The sequence below is a fragment of the Hirsutella rhossiliensis genome (genome assembly GCF_020360975.1).
Source record: "Hirsutella rhossiliensis strain HR02 chromosome Unknown scaffold00003, whole genome shotgun sequence".
Taxonomy (NCBI): domain Eukaryota; kingdom Fungi; phylum Ascomycota; class Sordariomycetes; order Hypocreales; family Ophiocordycipitaceae; genus Hirsutella; species Hirsutella rhossiliensis.
The window spans coordinates 585727-605753 of NW_025408669.1; the positions used below are offsets into that span (position 1 = coordinate 585727).

The following is a 20027-nucleotide window of genomic DNA, read 5'->3' on the forward strand; positions in this document are numbered from 1 at the left end:
ACTTCCTAAGTAAAATAAGCTAAACTATACTATCCTTAAGGCTTATAGGGTTATAAGTTTACTTTACTACTTAGGAAAGGTCTTTAAAGAGCTATATACTACCTAGCTAAGCTATTTAGCTAATATAGCTAGGCTTTTAAACCCTATATAGCTAAGGGGACGAAAATAATAGTTAGCTATAAATATAGCTTTCCTCCTTCTATACTATATTTAAAAGAAGTAAGAGCCTAATAAAAAGGCTATTACTAGTACCCTTTTATTAGATATAAAGAGCGCCTTTAATTTTATATTAACGGAATAGCTTATAAAGCTCCTAAGGGACTTAAACCTCCCTAAGGCCCTTATAAGCTAAGTAAACTACTTCCTTATTAAAAGGAAGATCTAGCTAGCCTTTAAGGGGTAAGTCTAGCCCCTTATAGACCTAGTAATAAGGGTGCCTTAAGGGTCTCTTATTAGCCTTATTTTATTACTCTTATATATAAGGGGGATATAAGCGACTAAGAGATACTAGCTATCTTATATAAATAACTTTAGTATCTCTATAACGTCGACCTTAACTAAGAAGAACGTTTAGTAGCTAGAAGTAATAGCTACTAACCTATTTAAATAAGCTAAAGATTAAGGGGTTTACTTTAACCCTTTAAAGATAGAACTTATCTACTTTAATAAGTAATAGTAGCTTATTATAGAGGGTATAATTATAGGAGACTTATTTTTTAAGGTAAAGCCCTTAGTATAGTAGCTAGGGGTCTTTTTTAATTCTAGGCTCTTATTTAAATAATATATTAAAAAGAAGGTAGCCTTTATATAAGCTGCTTTTAAAACACTATCCCGCTTAACCTCTATATAAAAAGGCCTATTATTTAGAGCCTCTAAATAGCTTTACTAGGCCTATATAACCTCTATAATAGACTATAGGGCCTAGCTTTAATATAGGGGGCCTAAGACCCTTAAGAGCCTTATAAAGCTAATTTAAAGGCTATAAAACTAAGCTCTCTTAAAGGTCTTAAGGGCCTTTAAAGGATCCCCTATTAGGGCTTTAAAAGCTAAAGCAGCCCTACCGCTACTAAAGGTACGATTTAAAAGGGCATGCCTTTCCTACGCCCTTTAGACCCTATACTTCTTACCTAGTTACCTTATAAGGTAGGCTTACGACCTAGTTATATAGGATAACCTCGCCGACTTAGGCTTTAATCTAAGGGCCTTAAGCTATATTAAGCTATATATATAGCTCTTCCGCCTCCTTAAAGGCCTAGTAGCTCTTATAGGACTTAATTATAACTTAGAAAAAAGGAAAGCTAGCTAGGAGCCCTTATAGGCCCTAGAGCTTAAGGCCTCTATTATAATAATAAAGGTCCTTAAGCCCTTAGCTAAGAAGTAGTACTAATACTTCTTAGCTAGCCTAGCTAGCCTAAAAGACTTTAGGTTATAGCCCTTAGCCTTCTATACTAACGGCTCTAAGAGGTGCTTTAAGGGATCCCTTATAAAGACTAACGCTTACTCCTTTTATAAAATAGGCCTAGAAAATAAGCCTATTAAAGTATACTACGAGAACCTAAGGCCCTTAATTAAAGTAGCTAACATAGAGCTATTTACGATACTAAGAGTCTTAGAGGACCTAGCTAAGAGGCCTCGGCTCTTAAGGCTTAGCCCCCTTAACCCCCTTATAGATACCTATATCTTTATAGATAGCTAAGCTACTATAAGGAAGGTTATAGGTTTCTTAAACCTAGCTATATATATTAAAAGGCTCTTATTTAGCTTAGAAGCCTTTTATAACGTATAGCTATACTAGTACCCTAGCTACCTAAGGATCTTTAGTAATAAGCTTACTAACTAGCTAGCTAAAAGAGGCTTAGGGGCTCTTACCTAAGGGACCCCCTTAGTCTTTATTAGCTACTAAGGACTATTAAAAGGAACTCTAGGCTACCGAGGCGACTAAAGGCCCTAGGGCTAAGGGCCTAGGTAAATACTATATATCTATTTAAAAGACCCCCCGCCTAGCCCTTAGCCCGGAAAAGGACCTTATAGGGAGGCCTAGGCCGATCCTCTTAGCCTTTTACTAGCTCCTCTTTAAGGCTAGCTTCTTCTTTTTCTTCTTAAAAAGGACTAATAAGGTAGACCGAGACGACTACCGCTATAGCTAAGGAAGGTATACGGCTAGGCACCTTATCCTAAGGTGCCTAAACTATTATAAGGAACGGTGTTCCTACTATAAATAAAGCAGCTATAATATACTTTCCCGATTATATAAGCTAATAAGTAGTATATTAATTATAGACAAAATTCTATATTATAGAGCAAGAATCGCTCGTTATTTTACATGTTATTATATATTAAACGGGTTGCCGGTTATCGTATAATCGGGAATCGAAGAAATAGAGCTAGCTTAGAATGCTAGCTAAGACCTCTTAAGAACACCAGCACGACCAACCTCCTTCAAACACGAATATTAGTGGAACCAAGACACTTCCTAATACACTCGAGGTATCACTGAATTCCTTAGTCTCGGGGCTATACGGCAGCCTAAATCTGGTCCCGAAAGGTTCTTCCGTTCAGCTACAATTATCTATATAAGACAGCATGTCCGCTGGTAGATAGAGGGAGAATTATTAACTTTAACACCTCTTCTACACACTAATACATTACCAATAAATTCTATTGAAAATCCTACCTTATACTCCTTCTTCCCCTCTATCACGTAGTCTTACGTGATTCCTTGATTTCTTAAAATTCCGCTTTTGCTTATATACCTTAAGAACTATAAGAGGGAAAGAGAGGTCCTTTACTAGACCTCTAAGAGCTAGGAGGGGGCCCTTAGCCTACCTTTTCTCTATAGCTCTAAGGAAGGAAGGGAAGCCCTTCTAACCTTCTTAGCTAAAATAGAGATAGGGATAGCTAAGTAGCTCGAAAAGGAGTAACCTAGGGGCCCTAGGGCCCTTAGGGGGGAAAATCACCGCGCGGGAGGAACTAGACTAACCTTTCCTTTATCTTTGCCTTTATAGCTACCCTTTCCCTAATTAGTTATAAGCCCCCGGGCTCTATAGCTAGCTAGGACTACTAATAGGGGCCTAGGCCCCTATTAGCCTCGCTATAGCCCTAGAGGCTATATACGAGCAATAATATTAAAAAAAAAGCCTTTGCCTTAGAAATAATACTAGGTAGTAGTATAGAAAGAGAATAAAATTAAGACTAGAACTAACTATTAGCTGTTTAGGGAACCCCCTTTATATACCAAGAATATGGGCCGCTCCTCGTATAGTAGTAGTATTAAGGGAGGCGGTAAGGAGAGACAAGGCTGACGAGTTCGCCGTGAGAGCCGCCGCAGGATGATGTCGTCCCGTGGCGTTCTCTGGCCGTTCTCTACAAGGTAGCTTCTTTAGGAAAGTGGTTCGGCGCGGATATTAATGGCCTTGAACTTCCCCCCTCCCGCAGCATCGTATCAACACGGACCTGGTAGATGCAATGTATTATGCTGAAATATATTGCTGTGCTCCTTAACGACCAACCAATGCCTACTAAAAACACCTCCGAAATGCTCAGCTATCCCAAATCGCTCCATAGGCCGGAACGCCCCGTGTTTCAAGACCATATACGACCTTTTTTGTAATCTTTTCGTTTGCGATAATAATAACAGCCTCAGCATTGAAGCTCTTGGCGAGATTGTAGCCCATCCTGACAAGGTCGGGCCGCCCGCTCTTCTTGGTATTATGGATGATTGCGTTGGGTATCGACCTGTGAACTACGTTTAAAATGTCTTGTCCGAAGAGCGTGTCGGGCGACGAAGTGGACCAGATGAGCTGGGTAGGGCAACTTGGGTGCGCAATGTGGCCCAACAGAGGACCGATTCCAGATCCAGTGGCGATGACGACGATGCGGTTGAAGAGGGTTGCGATTCTCATGACGCCGCAAGTGGGCGTCCCTCGAACCCACAGCTTGGTCGGGGGCTTCTGGATCTGTGACTTGGTCCAGTCTCCGGCGTTTGACATGATGAGAGAAAAGCCGCGAGAAGTAGCCGTCTTTGCATTTGGAATCGTTGCAAAAGAGTGCCACTCGAACAAAGGTCGGGTGGAGATGCGTGTGAAACTTCCGTTGGTCGGCTGCGTGTAGCTGAAATGCAGCCGCATGGCATGCTCGGAAAGAGGAATCGCTTCGACGGATACCCTTCGAAGAAAGAACCACGAGGAGGCGATGCTCAAGGATGCGACGGTAATGATCCAGAATTGAGGACTCCGAAGAAGCGCAACGCCAAGGTCCTGGTCCAGGGGCTTCGTCTTCTCAATGGAGAGAAAGGTACGAACCCAGAAGAGAAAGAGCGCGGTCCATCCGAGGAATCGGTGCATATTTTCAAAGACATCGTGGTAATGCCTGCGAATCGACGGCCATGCGAAAAATACCATCGTGCTCAAGATAGCGGAGAGGAGCCAGGAAATAACCAAGGTCGCCATCGAATCAGTGGTGTTGTGTCCCTGGACAAATGTCGTCGTCGATGCAATTGTAGACGACAGTAGCCACAGTGTTGCGCAGACTCCGGCGCTCGAGTGGACGCCGCCAAGGTGGTAAACCTTGGCGCAGCTACTTCGAAGCCAAAGCGGAGCTGCTTTGGGCACAGAGCAGAAGACGGTATAGAGAGCGTTGATGACCATATCTTGTCGTATGAGGACGGCCAGAACCAGATTGGCAGCAGTCAGAGTGCCCAGCCATTCCGGACCGAGGCGCATAAAAACAATGGCAACAAGGGCGCCTACATTCAAGAGACCAGTCAAGCTGAATAAGAGTCGATAGACGATAAAAATCCTGTATCGGAGACCCCGAAGCGGCCTTGGCAGCTGCTTGCTGGGGAGTTCCTGCGTCAAATCGAACGTGTCCGACACATCCTTCTCAGTCGGGGAGAAAGACGCCAACTTCTCCTCCAAAACAGTTTCTGTATAAGTCGGAGACTGGCTAGTCAAGGTGACGGCGGTGTCGAGTCGCGGCTCGTCGACTTGGGGCTGGGCAGCCAAGACGCGCAGGGCCTTTTTGTCAATCTTGCCATTGGCCGTGGTTGGAAACTCGTCCATGGGGAAAACAGCAGTCGGAATAGCGTAGTAGGGTTGCAGTTTGCTTGTGTGCTGGAGAACGGCCTCGACGTTTTGTTGTTGGGGCACCACGAAGCCGTAGAGGTCACCGTCGATGAGCAACGTCGTTGCCCGAGAGACGCCTGGTGCAGAAGCTAGCGACGATGCGATGCCATCGAGTTCGACACGAAAGCCCTAGTTTACAAAGTCAGAAGACAAGGAGTGGAGCGGAATCAGCGGGAAACTTGCCTTGACCTTGACTTGGTCGTCGCCGCGACCGAGAATCTCAATGGAGCCATCTTGGCGCCATTGACCCAGGTCACCAGTGCAGTACATGTAGGACCTATAAGCTATCAGTCCTGGCCTGATGATAAGACGGAGAGGTGCGTACCCATCGATGACAAATGGATTGGGGACATAGGACTCCTTGGTCTTGGCCTCGAGTCCGACATAGCCACGGGACACGCCGCGGCCGCCGGCCCACATCATCCCGGGCTGACCGATGGGGACAGGCCTGCCGTTCCCATCCAGGATATACACCGAGTTGTTCGGGGTCGGCCGGCCGATGGAGACAGGGGTCCCGGGCAGGTGTTTGGACATAGTGTTTACAATTGTCGTCTCAGTCGGGCCACAGCAGTTCCAGTACGTGGCGTGCGAGGCCCAGAGGTCGGCGAGATCCTGAGAAGTAGGCTCGCCTGCTGTAGCGACAACCTTGATGTTGGGGTATTTCGTCGGATGGTATTTGGCCAGAATGGTAGGCGTGCAGATGAGAACATGAAGCTATTTAGGGGTTGATGATTAGCTGCTGTCTAGTGCATCCTGGACCTTAGTTGTATTGACTTGCCTGACGAATTGTGGGCTCCCACTGAGACCCGCGGACCATGAGAGTGCCTCCGTTGCACAGGCAAGCAAAGATTTCCCATGCCGCTGCGTTCAGATTAGCCAAGTCGGCCGTATTCCCTTGAGACAGGCAAGCTTACCCATGTCGAAGCTTATGTTCAGGACCTGCCCCACGCGCATGCCATCGCTGATGCCCAGGTTTCCAGGGCCTAGACAGACGAGATTGGTAACGTTTCTATGCGTCACGTCGATGCCTTTTGGCTTTCCGGTTGTGCCTGTATAAAAAGTCAGAAAAGGCACTGGAATGGAATAGCTGTGAACGCAACGAACCAGATGTATAGATAACATAGCACCCTGACTCTGGGGTTGCCAGGTCTACCCATTGGTCTGTAGAGTAGCGAGCATCTGCCCGCATGCATTCGTCAATGAGAACTAACGGAACGTGCGGAAAAGTCCGTCGTGTTCGGTGCTCGGTTGTCGAGAGACAGACTACAATACGCTCTCCACTCTGCTCAACGACCTGCTTGATGCTCGAGTCTGGCACAACACCTCCGTCGAGCGGGACGTACTGGGCTCCGCAAGAGAGGATGGCCCAGATGCCAACCACCATCTCAAGTCCCCGCTTCACGACAAGAGGGATCCTCTGTCCAGGTTGGACTCCGAGGTTGCGCAGCCTGCACGCGAGAGCTTGGGCGTACTTGGACAGCTCATAGTATGTCAGGTCTCGGGGCGAGTTTCCCGAAAGATCGCGAACTGCTTTCGAGTTGGGATGTAGCAAGGCTTGGTGGTAAAAGGCGGCGGTAAGGGTGGGAAAGGGGCAGGCGACGGCATCGCCAAAGTTAAAGGCGCCCATGCGCGGTGACGCGGCGGCGTCGACGATGTGATGGGCCATGATGCCTTTGACGTGCAAGTCGCAGACCTGTAGACTCGGTTATGGCAGAGAGGGGTTGAAGTTGCAGTGATGGCCAGCCTGCGTTCTATCTTTTCGCCACTTGGAGATGAGTTGAGTCTTTATACACTGTTGAGTCCTCCTTAACTCGAACTACATCAAGTCGGATTTCAAACAGGCTGTTGCCACTGCTGTGAATGCAACACCCCAGAGTGGAGACTTGGACGACATCATGTTGCATCTCAAACAGGCTATTACTCCTTTCGCTGGCGAGGTGAATGCACTACCCCAGAGTGGAGAGTCGAGATTCCAGCCCTATGGAATTCCTCGGGGGCCGCTGAGGACCCCTGTCGAATGATTGGTGACTGGTTATTCTGGAATGGGTTTCGCCCCGGCACAGCTCACTGTCGTAAGTTTGAAAACCAACGCCAAGAAGTCAGTTGTCCTAAATGCCTCTATGAAATCATGACGAAGCCATAAAGACAAGGACCTCTACCGAGCCCGGCCGAGTGAGATGCATGGCCCGTGTCAGGAACGGAAGGTTTTCGAGTCAGCCCATGGCCAATCATCACGTATACTTGGGATGAAAGTGTAAGTGACCGTCTGATTCCTCGCCCCGGGAGCACCGTCATGGACACCTGTCAAGGTAGACTTGCGTTTCAAGAGGGGCGGTGCCGTAGTGGAGTATGCCATCTATGCGGCTGCATTGCTTGCATTGTCCCAATGGAATCAAGGCAATGCACCTGAATCATTGACCCCACCTGACGTTGAATTAATCATGTCCCTTCAGACGGGCTAGAGACCAGAGTCCCACGTGGCTTGAGTCAGGCGTGCCGCAATCCGCGATATTGCTTGCCGAGGCTGCAGAGCGGAGGGGGCCCCGCCCGGGTTACTTGCAGGCGACCCATTCTGCCTACAACGGCCCGCCATTGGGTCGAGGAAGACGAGATCGTCGTACATAGGTTTTCCTCCCGGGTTACCGGTTTTTCCCTATACAACTAGCCGGTAACTTAAGGGCTCTAGAGCTTATATCGTAGGAACTCACGAAGTTGGAACGCTCTTGGCGATCGATAGCGGGTCGGACGCCTAACAAGAGAAGGTCTAGAAGAGCAGCTCGTGCTAAAATCTACGTATAGACCCGCCGTTCCGAGTTAGTAAGTTTCTAAGCCAGGCTAGCTGGCACAATAGACTACAGCTTCCCGTTGCCTAGGGGGTCGCCTTAGGGGGCCAACCTGGGGTTTGGGTTACCACTAAGTTGAGCGCTAAAGGGCCTAGGCAACGGGTACTGCTAACGGGGGTTCAAATAATAACTGCAAGGCTATCGCGACTATTCCATCACAAATCAAGATACTTTCTAATTACTCCAGTGTCGCAACTGCAGTCAGCAGTGTGGGGCTCAGTAAAGCTCGCTTGACCGTCATGACACGGCGGGGGCGGGGGCGGGGGCGGCGGCCCCGGCGTCCGACATGTCGGCCTGGCGCGCTCGGTCAGTATTTCCTCCATTCATCATCATCATCATCATCATCATCATCATCATCATCATCGTCGTCGTCGTCGTCATCGTCATCGTCATCATCATGGCACACCTGGGCCATCTCGACCCCCTTGGCCGCCAGCTCCTGGGCCGCGGGCTAACTCACCTCGCGCGTGATGCCGCCCACCGCAAATTCCTTGGACAGCGCCGCGTCGCCCAGCACGGCCCGGGTGACGGAGTCGCCCTGGTTGCCTGGGCGCCAAAGACTGCAAGGATCTTCTTGGTCATGTTGCTGTTTGGTTTGATGCAGTGGCTTGAAGAGGGTGGACGCCTTGGCCTGCTTTTTGTGCAATGACGGACTCTGAGTTATATACGTAAGATGAAGTGTGCTTCTCGTAACTTTAAGTCTAGCAAGGTGATGTGTTGGACCTCAGCTCAAGTCTTGACGATCCGAATTCTTGTGCTTGCTTGATTCACTCAATGACTTTTTACGAGTTTCGCGAGATAGCGGCATATTGCTAGACAAGGGCCGCTGGCTTACACCGTCGACTTCCGCTGAAGTTCCGTAAAGCCCCTGCCGCTTGTTAAGCAAGGCAGCGCCAGAGCTCGGCTTTCGGTCAGCCGACCTATCCAATCGTCGCGTGCTTACCACGTCCGATTCAGGCCATGCTGTTGAGTCGTCTTCACATGCATGACGGACCGCGAATCACCAATCCTTGGTAATGCCTTCATAAGTGCGCGTGAAACCGCAAGTACAAGAGAAGCTACCTTATGCTCGTCCATCAGCACACATCCACCACACATCAATTATCCGTGGTTTATCTGCCTTCATCAAACGCCATCAAGTCATCGGCTCCGAGCAGTCAATCGCACAAGTGCAACTCGGCTTTTCTAGACTCCTGGTGGCCCGTCAACGACACCATCGTCTCCACTCAAATCACACTTCATTGCAAATAGCCATTGGCCTTGAGCCACGCCGACACGTCCTCGCGATCACGTTCCACCCACGACACCTTAGACCGGATGGCATCCTTGCTCTGCTCCAGCGACTGGTCGTAGCCCTTGTTGTTCTTGGCGGCGAAAAACTTGTCCACCTGCGAGAGCTGCTCCTGCGTAGTGAAGCCCGACGTCATGATCATCACCATGCTGCCCAGCATGGGCAGACCGGGAGGTAATCGCTCGTACACGGTCTCCCAATTGCTCGTCATCCAGCCGAACATGGCCTCGATGCCCCCGGGGTGCGAGCGCAGCCCACTCACGGGCATGTACACATCCTGGTCCTTGACCTCGTCTCCAAAGAGAAGGCCCAGCGTCCGCTTCGTCAGCTCGGGGTCCTTGGCCCGGCCGAGGGAGAGGAGGCAAGTGTTGCGCTCCTCGCTGTTCGACGACGAGCAGTAGAGGTCGAGGACATTTTGATACTAGACAGGAAAACCGTCAAGTCAGCAAGCCATCTTCTTTGCGACAGGGGCCGAAAAGTCTCACCTCCTCCTTGTCGCCATACTTGAGGCAGATGCCGAAGACGCTCTTCCTGATGTTGGGGTGGATGGCCGCCTTGTCTCCGCCCATGAATTTGGAAAACATGTTCCGGGCAGCCGCAATGACGGCTTCGTCGCCGCAGATGCCCGCCGTCTCAAACATCATGGCCTTGAACTGCTGCTCCACGTGGCCGTCGCCGTCGGAAAACTGCCAGCCCATCTTGTGTGCCTTGGAGCTGACCAGGTCCCTGAGAAAGGCCTCGAGGCCATCCCGGGCGGCCTTGTCCTCAAACATCCAGGCGCTCAGGATGGCCGACAGCCGGCCAATGATCTCGTTCCACACGACGTATTCTACTTCCGAGTCGAAGCCCTTAAGCAGGCTCAAAACGCCCGATGTCTTCTGGTACCCGGACGTGGCCAGTGCGCCAGCGTCGGCAATCATGCCGGCCTTGTCCTCGACCGTCAAAAGCCCGTCCCTGGCGGCCTTGCCCAGCTTCTCGAGGCGAGCGGGCGTGTACGAGGTCCGATAGATGCCAGTGTGGTTCGCATTCAGCTTGAAGAAGTCGGTGTCGGACACCTTGAAGTCCCTTTCGCGCTCATAGAGCGTCAGAGACTTGTCGACGCCGTCCTTGGTGCGCACGTTCAAGAAAACGGGGTAAAGAACCTGGTCCTCCTCCGGCTTGGTGTCGCCCGTCCTGAGGAAGCGGTTCTGCTTCACGTGGATGGTGCCGGCCTTTTCGTCCTCGGTCACGGTGAGGACCGGGTAGCCAACCTTTTTGGTCCAGGTCGCCATGATGTCCTGCACCGGCTTGCCACTGGCGGCGCTCAGCGACGCCCACAAGTCTCCCGTCTGGGTGTTGCCGTAGGCGTGCTTCTTGAGATAGTGTCGCACGCCCTCCAAAAATGTGTCCTCGCCGAGATAGGTGGAGATCATGCGCAAGACGCACGAGCCCTTGGAGTAGGAAATGGCGTCAAAGATTTGGTTGATCTCGTCGGCTCGATTGACGGGTACCTCGATGGGGTGGCTGCTTCGCAGAGAGTCGAGCGCCAGGGCCGACTGCAAGTTGTCGATGACGTATGTCTGCCAGACATGCCACTTGGGGTAGAAGGCGTTGCAAGAGTACTGAGACGGAGCAGATTAGCCACCGCACCTGAAGTAGCCAAGGCCAAAGAACAAGAACGGCTGCAAGGACTCACCCACGAGACCCATGTTGCGAAGCCTTCATTAAGCCAAAGGCCCTCCCACCAGTCCATCGTGACCGCGTTGCCAAACCATTGGTGGGAAAGCTCGTGCTGCACCACTTCGGCCACGCGCTCCTTTGCGGTGGCGCTGCTGGACTTTTCGTCGAGGAGCAGGCCGACGACTCGGTAGGTGACGAGGCCCCAGTTCTCCATGGCACCCTGGGCAAAGTCCGGGATGGCGACCTGATCCATCTTGGGAAGGGGGAAATCGATGCCAAAGAGCTTTTCGTAAAACCCGAGGGTCTTAACGGCCAAGTCGAGGGCGTAGCGGCCGTGCTCAATGTTCTGGCCGGGTGGGGCGTAGACGCGGACGGGGACGCGAAAGTCACGGGACTCGATGTAGTTGAGCTCGCCGACGATGAAGGCGACGAGATAGGTGGACATCAGGGGCGACGTGTTGAAGTGGACGGCCTTTTTGACAGCGCCAGTCTTGACGGAGCGGACCTCGGACTCGGAGGCAACGTCCATGTTGCTCAGACACGTCAGGTTCTTGTCGGCGACGAGGGTCACGGTGAACTTTGCCTTGAGTACGGGCTCGTCGAAGCAGGGAAAGGCGCGGCGGGCGTCGGTGGGCTCCATCTGGGAGGTGGCGAGGATGCCCGTGGAGCCATCGTCCTTCTTGTAGGTGGAGCGATAGAAGCCGGCCATGACGTTGTTTAGGTGGCCCGTGAACTTGATTCTGAGCTGGGCCTTGGAGCCCTTTGCGAGGGAGCCATCAAAGTCAAACTTGGATACCTGCGTCGCGTCGTCGCGGGAGATGCGGGGGGCGGAGCTGCGAGGTTAGCATGGTGCTGCGTAGAGACAAGGACTGGGACATACCTGAGGGCCTTTCCGTTGCAAGAGACAGAGGCGCTGTGGATGTCGAGCTCGAGGGTGTTGAGGGAGATGCAGGACGAGTCCTGGGCGACGTCGAGGTCGATGACGACGGAGCCGTCAAAGGAGGACGTGTGAAAGTCGGGCTCGAGGGTGACGTGGTAGTGCCGAGGCACGACATTTGTCGGGAGCAGCTCTCGGCCGTTGTCCGAGGCGCTGGCACCACCGCCACCCGTCACGTCGACTCCGGCGCGGCTTCTGCACATGGTCTGTCTGCGGTAGGAGCAGTGGCGCGAGGCCGGAGGCGACTGTGGCGGGCGACAAGGTCGAGGGCGGGGGAGGGTCGACGAGGCCGAGGACAGCGGCGAGGCGTATCTCCGCTGCTGCCGAGAGACAGGACTGAGTTGCCTCGAAATGAGTTAGCTTGAAGCGCTTGAAATGACGGCGCTGCTTGCAGGAGAGGCGATGATGGAGAGTAGAGGAGGAGAAGCGATGATGGAGAATAGGGTAGGAGAAGTGGGAGAGGAAGAGGAGGGGAAGTGGAGAGGAAGCGGGGGGGAAGTGGGAGACGAGGAGAGAAGTGGGGGGGAGGGGGAGAGACGACACGGCTGCGGAGAATCTCGCACGCGATTGAGGGGTCAATTCGGTTAAAGGGAAAGGAGCCCGGCATACGGCGGGCCAACGACAAGCATCTCGTCATTGGCTGCAACGGGGGGCGCTGCTGCTGAGGCTGGAGCTGCTGGAGCTGCCGCTGGTAGTGCTGAAGCTCCCGCCGACGGCGGCAACGACGAGACGGCGGCGCGTCGAGGCGCCAGCATGCGCACCGCGAGCCCAGATGACATGCTTGCTTGCCTGTTGGTTACTGCCTTGGTCTACAGGGCTGTTTTAAAGGCTTCTTAATATAATAATTACTCCCCTACTATAAGTATTATACTTTAAACATTTAAATAACTTTGCCCTACCTATCCGACCCCTTACTACTAATTTTGCCTTAAAATATTTTATATATACTTCTTATTTATCTCTTTATAAGAAAGATAGGTAGGGTAAAGTTATTTAAGTCTTTAAAGGGTAATAACTATAGTAAGGAGTTAAATTTTTTTTTTCTATATTTTTCTTTCTTTTATTTAACGCCCTTATTTATATCCTTTTAGTATCTTTATTAATAAAGGAATTCCTCCTTAGCTAAGTCTTTAATATCTACTTAGAATCTAAGCTTTTTTCTTTTTTCTATTCTTTTCTAGCTATTATTAGTAAACCTATCTTATCTCTTACTCTTTCTTTTATCTTATACTTATTTATCCTATAATATATCTTTTATTATAACTTACTTTAATAACTAGTTTAGCTAAAATATAGCTTTACTTAAATTAAATTTAAACTAACTATATATACTATAATATTTAAGTATATATCCTTATATTATAAGTATAAAAGATATTTAATTTTTTTAGTTTTTAACTTATTTAATAAGTTTAATTAGTACTTAATTTTTCCTTAACTCTTAAGTTTTAGAAATCTTTAATAAAACTATAGAAATATCCTTTCTTTTATATACTTATTAAACTAAAGATAATTAGCTAAGTACTTTAAAGTAAGCTTAGATTCTAGTAGTATATTATAAGGTATATTTAGTTTAAAGTATTAATAAAAGTCTTTTTTATAAAAAGGCTTAAGAGGGCTATAAAGAAAAAAAGAAGATTTTAAAAAGAGAGAGATATAAAGGGGCTAAAAGAAAAGAAATATAAAACTTAAGGTAATTTAATAGATTTTAGTAATATATTAAGATTTAAGATATAATATTAAAATTATAATTAAAAAGGATTTCTTATATACTTAGTAAGATTAAAGAGGTATAGAGTAAAGTAATAAATAAAAACGAATATACTAGATATATATATAATAATAATAGTTAATAAGATTTATATAGTTTTATTTATATAAAGATTAAGTATTTCTCTTAGTTTATTTAATAAACTATTCTTAATATATCTTTATATATTTATAGTCTTTTTATACTTTTTTTTTAAATATTCTAAGTTAAATAATATTTATCTACTCTTTATCTTAAATAATAATATACTATATATATATAATTAATATAAGTAATTAATATAAATAATTAATATAAACTTATTTAAACTTATATTAAGTAAGTAAGCTAAATATATTTATAAATAATATAAAGTAACTATTATAAGGCTTAGCTACCTTATAAGTTTTAATAATATATTGAAATAACTTATAAGTAATTAACTAAAGCTTATATATAGTTACTTATAAGTATTTTAATACTTATTTTAAGATAATATAATTAAATATAAATATATTAATAACTTAATAATTTAGATCCTTATACTTAAGTATTATCTTTCTATAGCTAGGGTAAGAAGAAAGAACTTAATACTTTATATTAGATTTTAACTTTAATCGCGCTTAGAATATTATAGCATTTAACCCACTCTTAACCTTCTAGAGCATATACTAATAAGTTCGAACGGCCGCCACAACTAACTTTCTTCTTGCCAGTGCATCCGCTTGTACATCCCTTTCCCTTATCAAGTTTCTTTGCACCAGCCCTATCTAAATCAGCCTTAGTGCCGCAAAAACACCTAAAGCCAGACTCTAAGCCAGCATACTTAAAACCAATTGCGTTACACATAAGGAGGCATTTATCAGGGGTCATGTCTTTATTATGGTACCCATCCTTATGATAGTGGAAAGTCCGCTTATTATGATTGTCCTTATAGCAGCCGTGGAATTTCCAATTACCAATTCGGCTTATGACTTTAGGAGGGGCCTTAGCGGCCACAGTTGCTATAACAATAAAAATGGTTAAAGTCTTGAGTTGCATGATAATGTTAATATAGAAGAATAGTAGCAATCCTTTTTAGCTAGTAGGAGGGAGAGAGAATTGAAAACTATAGAAGGAGAATTGCTTAGTTAAAAAAATTATTTTATAGGAGTATAGTATTTATATTAGATAAAGCGGTGGGTAATAAATATGTTTTAATTAAATGCTAAGCTTTAAGTTATTCTACTCCTCGGGCTGACTTCTTTATTTGAATGCTGTTTGTGACTGACTAGGACAGTTATCGGCGGCCTGCTGCTAAGCAAGTACATTTCAGCCGATATCACATTCCTTAATACATGGCACATGCACTATATGTGCACCTCTAGAACCCATTCTGCTGAGGTGTCACTCTGCTTTTCCCTAGTCTCAAAAATAACGAATTCGTGTATCATGGTAGTGGCGAGCGATAGTACGCTACATAGCGCTGATCAGACTAGGGTGGGTTTAGGTGCGAAACGGGTTGCTAGGGAGTATGTTGGTGGGTGTTCCAGGTTTGTGTGAGTCTCCAGGCTTTGTGTGACCTACCAAATAGGTCATGCGAGGTGACCCGCTAAGCCTCAAACCTGCGGATATTTAAAAATGATCAATTTGTTTGTAACCCTGGTTCGAATCGGCCAGGGCTTTAAAGCCCCTGGCAGTATTCAATTAAAACGGGTCCCTAACGTTGCTACCCTTGTCTTCCAGCGAGGACCGCCATCATTCGTCGATTACCGAGCTTTGTGAAGTAAGTCAGTCACATCCCATGTCAAACATAGGCTATGTGCGTCACTTAGAGCTCCAAATGCTAGAGTATGCATTTTAGTTTTGCCGGCGTGGTGCAGTAGTTAAATGTGACATCTCACTATTCTAAGAATGTTTCGCGCGGCCTACTATGCAACTGTCACGGACCAAGGCGTGCGGAAGGGTGTGAGAGTATTCTAATAGATCACGCACCAACGGGTGCGTAGATAGAAAAGGGATTATAGAGCTTAAAGGGGCAGGAGGTGCGAGTTATACTAAGGGGCTAATTTAAGCCTAAAGGCCGGCCTTCGTACTAGTTTAGCTACTAGTTACTATATATTATAAATATAAACTATAGGTTTTTTACTTATAAGAATTCTTAATACTTAATTTTATTTTACTAAACTAGTATAAATAGCTTAATTATATTTTTACTAAGCTTTAAGTTTACTTATAATATAGTTATTATAAGCCTAAGATAAGCTTAATAAGATATATTACTTAAAATAGAAATTTAGTTATCTATTAAATATTAAGACTATTTTAAAGTAATTATATTTTTAATATGCTTATAAGCTTAAACCTATATTTAAAAAAAAGAAAATTATATTTTAATTAAAAGTCTTATATTTATATTTAATAAAAGTATATTATAGTTTATATATTATAATAAGTCTATATTCTTTAAGCTTTATATTATAAGCTAGATTTATATTTAAAATACTAAAATACTATGTTTATTAATATAAATAAGTTAAAATTAAAGTTACTAAATATAATATATTATAGTATATTACTATAACTATTAATATTATTAAAGAAAGTTTATAAAGCTTTAAAAATATTTTAATAATAAGCTTATAATAGTAATACTACTTATTAGGTATAGGTTCTTATATAAATATTAATTTAAAGGAAATATTTATATTTATATTAAATAAAGTTTAAAAATAATATTTCTAGCTTTAAAACTTAAAAAAGTATTTATAGTTTTTTAATAATTTAAGAAAATAACCTTTTTTTAAAAAGGGGTTTAAAATAATTTAATTTAAAACTTACTTAATATTATAATAATAAGTCTTACTATTTATATAAAATTTCTTAAATTCTTCTTTTTTAATTAATAGCTAGATTTACTTAGTAGTTAATATTTAATCTTATATATCCTTTAAGTCTTATAAAAGTTATAATCTTATATATTATACTTACTTTTATTATAAAGTAAGTAAAGGTATAAGCTTAGGTATAGTTTATTAAAAGAAGGTTAATAATCTATAAAGGGAAAAAAAAAAGAGAAGTATAAGCCTAGCTTATATATATCGCGAAGTATAGCTTAATTTTATAGTTTTTAGAGATACCCCTTAGTAAGAGGGACTAAGGAAGCTAAAAAACCGGTTTAAAAGAATAAGCTAAAAGGAGGTAAAAAGAGGAGGGTAAGGGTATAAAGGGAAGTAAAAGTAGCGATAGCTTCCTATAAAGGTAGCGAGAGATAAGATAGATATACCGGTAACGGCTAGAAAGGAGGGGAAAAACTAGTAAAAAGCTTAGTAATTAAGAGGATATTAATAGCTTTTTTTAGTAAGATCTTTATTATTAATCGAGATACTAAATAAGTATAAAGAAGGGCGTTAGATAAAGAAAAGAAAGAGAATTAAAGTAATATAATAATTACTCTCTTACTATAATTACTACCCTTATAAGAATTAAATATCTTTAACCTACCTATCTAACCCCTTACTTTTAATTTTACCTTTATATATTTTATATATACTTCTAATATCTCTCTTTATAAAAGCTATAAGCCTAAGAGGAATATAATTCCTATACCTTCTAGCTACTATAAAAGGAACCTTTTATATATCTCTTATAGCTTCCTTTTGCCCCTCTTACTAAAAAAGCTAATTTATAACTAACCTTTCTACCCCCCCTTCTATAATAATATTAAAAAACGATTCTTCTACCTCCCTTATAGTCTATAAAGTAATTCTTATAAAGCCCTAAGATTAAAATAAGTAGGTAAAGGAGCTATAAGCTTATATAGATAGAACTATTTATAATTTATTCTTCTTTAATAAGTAGGACCCTCTTAAGCCCCCTCTTTATCCTAGGGTAATAGAATTTATAAAGGGAGCTTTCCTATTCTCTAAGCTAACCTCTATATAGTAGAGAGCTTTTTCTTCTACCTTAGGTAGCTACGAGAGTTACTATAAAGAATACCTTTATAAGACGAAGCTACTAACTACTATATATATAGCGATAACGGAATCTATTAGTACTATAAAGCTAATCTCTCTTTAAGAAGAAGAGACTCTTAGGTAATAGCTTTTAAAGCTTAAGACCTTAATAGCTCCCTTAGAGGCTATATAACTAACTATATTAAGAAGACCTATATAGTATACCTAGGAGCTTTTTCTACTAAGAACCTACTAGCTTCTTTATAGCTAGCTAAGTAAGAAGAAATCCTTAAGGAAGCTAACTAATAGTTCCTAATAAAAGCTCTTTCCGGCTAGTAGCTATAAGATATATCTCTATTAATAAAGCTTATTAGTAATAGTTACTTAACTATCTTTACAGAAGCTAGCTAAAAACTAAATAAAGAAGCTACTAAAGTATAATAATAAGTAGTCTTATTCCTTTATAGCTAGCACTCGACCTAGATAGCTCGACCTACTACCCCTATAGCTACTATAGCCCCTCTTACTACGGCCCCCGCTATTATTGCTATAGCTGCCCTTCTAGCTCCTCTTCCCTCGAGAGCCTTAACCTTATCTTTAACAGCTGCCCTAGTCCCGGCCCTAGCTCCGCTTATAGCTCTAGGCCCGGACCTATTAGTTAGACCGGCCCGACTAGTCCCTTAATAGACCTATTAGTCCGTTAGTTAAAAAATTAAGGAACTAGTTAAAATCGAACCTTATTAAAATTAGTAATAAAGGGTAAAAGGGGGGGGGGTTTTAAGTAGACCTTTTAGATTAGGATAAGGATTCGTCGACGAAATAAAAGACTAAATAAAACGGCTACTTAGCCTATAAATCTATTAGCTATCGGTTATTATAATACTAATAGGTCTTTAAGGAAAACTAACTTAAAGGATTTAACCCTTTAAAGAAGTTATAAGAAATAATATAATAGTCTCTTAAGGAGGACCCTTTATTATAAAAGAAGATAGATAAGATATAGGTTACTAAGAAATAGTAACGAACGCTACTACCCTTATTTAAGCTATAAGTTTAAGGAAAAATCATTAGTATAGTAAATCCGGTATTTATCTTCCTTATTAATTAATAAGGCTAAGACTAACTATTAGAGCCCTTTAATTATCCCTTATAAAAATTAGCTATCTTTAACTTTAGTGCTTCCCTTAATATCTATAATACCCTCTCTTAATTTTAGTCCTTTAAGAAAGTATAGAGGGAATACCTTATTACTAAGGAATAAACTATATAAATAGAGGGATATAGAAGGGTAAATTTTACGATAAAATTACTTAATAGTTTTATATAAATTCTTTAATAAAAAAGGGTAGCTTTTTACCCTTAATTTTTAATAAGCTTAATTTTATTTTTACTTTCTTTAAAAGAAAGGAATCTTTTAAGATATAGCGTCTAAGCCTATAAAGCTAGTCTAAAAGAATTAGATAATTAGGCTTATTAAGGAGGAATTTAGTTAATTTATTCTTAAATTCTAACTTATACTTAGGAAGAAACTACTTAAGAAGTTAGCTTTCCTTACTTAAAGGAGGGTAGGTTTAAAAAACCCTCTTTTAGTAGCTTAAGGAAACGGTCTTTTTTAGTATATACGACTTAGTTACCTAGGCCCCTTAGCTTTAAAGAAGCTAGGTTAATAATAAGGCGTATAAATAAGGAGCTTAAAGACCGTTAAATATAAATATTACGGCTAAGAAAAGACTAAAAGATAAATTTCTAGACGAACCCTTATATAGCTAGACTAGCTATATAAGGAAATTTAAGTTAACTAAACTAACGTTTTTAAGGACTTAAGAAAGCTTATTAAGGTAATACTTTTTATAGATACTTTTTTAGGGATAGTTTTCCCTTATTTCTTATAAACTTACCTAAGTAAGTATAACTAGTCTACCTTCTAAGATTTCTTAGCTAAATAAAATCCTACTTTAGCTATAAAGTAAAGAAGATTTAGTTTAATTATAAGAATATACCCTTATATTCCTATTTTACTATTATAAAGAAATAATAGGTATAGGGAGGCTCTATAAAATAAGCTAGTAAAGAGAGGCTCTATAATATAGTCTAAGGGAATAACCCTTAAAGACAAAGACCTCTACTAAATATCTATACCTTCCTTTAGGAAAGGCGGGTCGAGATAAGCCTATCCTAATAAAATAAAATATATATAAAATGCATAAGTTAATTACGAGTAGAACGGATACCCTATTGCCTATTTTAGCTAAGCGGTTCCGAAGATATCCGCGATACGAGAATAGGTAGGGCATAGAACATTCTAGTTAAATCTACTACTTATACTAGAACCTATAGTCTTACGTTAACTATTACGTTATAATTAGACCACCTACTAAGTTAAGAAGACATACGATAGATAGAGCTTTTTAAGTACTATAGAATATACTAGAAAGCTAATAGAAAGCTAACTAATTAGTCTACTAGTAGGCGAGCAATAGTCTATAAAA

General features: G+C 43.1%; 3 protein-coding genes across 3 annotated transcripts; 1 reads left to right on the forward strand and 2 right to left on the reverse strand.

The window, feature by feature from the left end:
- Positions 1-3539: 3539 nt before the first annotated feature.
- HRG_02785 (AMP-binding enzyme domain-containing protein) lies at positions 3540-6789 on the reverse strand (the record flags this gene model as incomplete). The annotated part of the gene is made up of 6 exons (XM_044861256.1): positions 3540-5252; positions 5307-5400; positions 5449-5837; positions 5902-5984; positions 6038-6172; positions 6228-6789. 6 exons carry the CDS (start codon positions 6787-6789, stop codon positions 3540-3542), a joined length of 2976 nt encoding a protein of 991 aa, XP_044722282.1.
- Positions 6790-8252: 1463 nt separating this feature from the next.
- Positions 8253-8615, forward strand: HRG_02786 (uncharacterized protein; the record flags this gene model as incomplete). The annotated part of the gene is made up of 1 exon (XM_044861257.1): positions 8253-8615. One exon carries the CDS (start codon positions 8253-8255, stop codon positions 8613-8615), a length of 363 nt encoding a protein of 120 aa, XP_044722283.1.
- A 589-nt stretch (positions 8616-9204) lies between these two features.
- HRG_02787 (peptidase family m1 domain-containing protein) lies at positions 9205-12056 on the reverse strand (the record flags this gene model as incomplete). The annotated part of the gene is made up of 4 exons (XM_044861258.1): positions 9205-9678; positions 9743-10858; positions 10933-11749; positions 11797-12056. 4 exons carry the CDS (start codon positions 12054-12056, stop codon positions 9205-9207), a joined length of 2667 nt encoding a protein of 888 aa, XP_044722284.1.
- Between the last annotated feature and the right edge of the window lie 7971 nt (positions 12057-20027).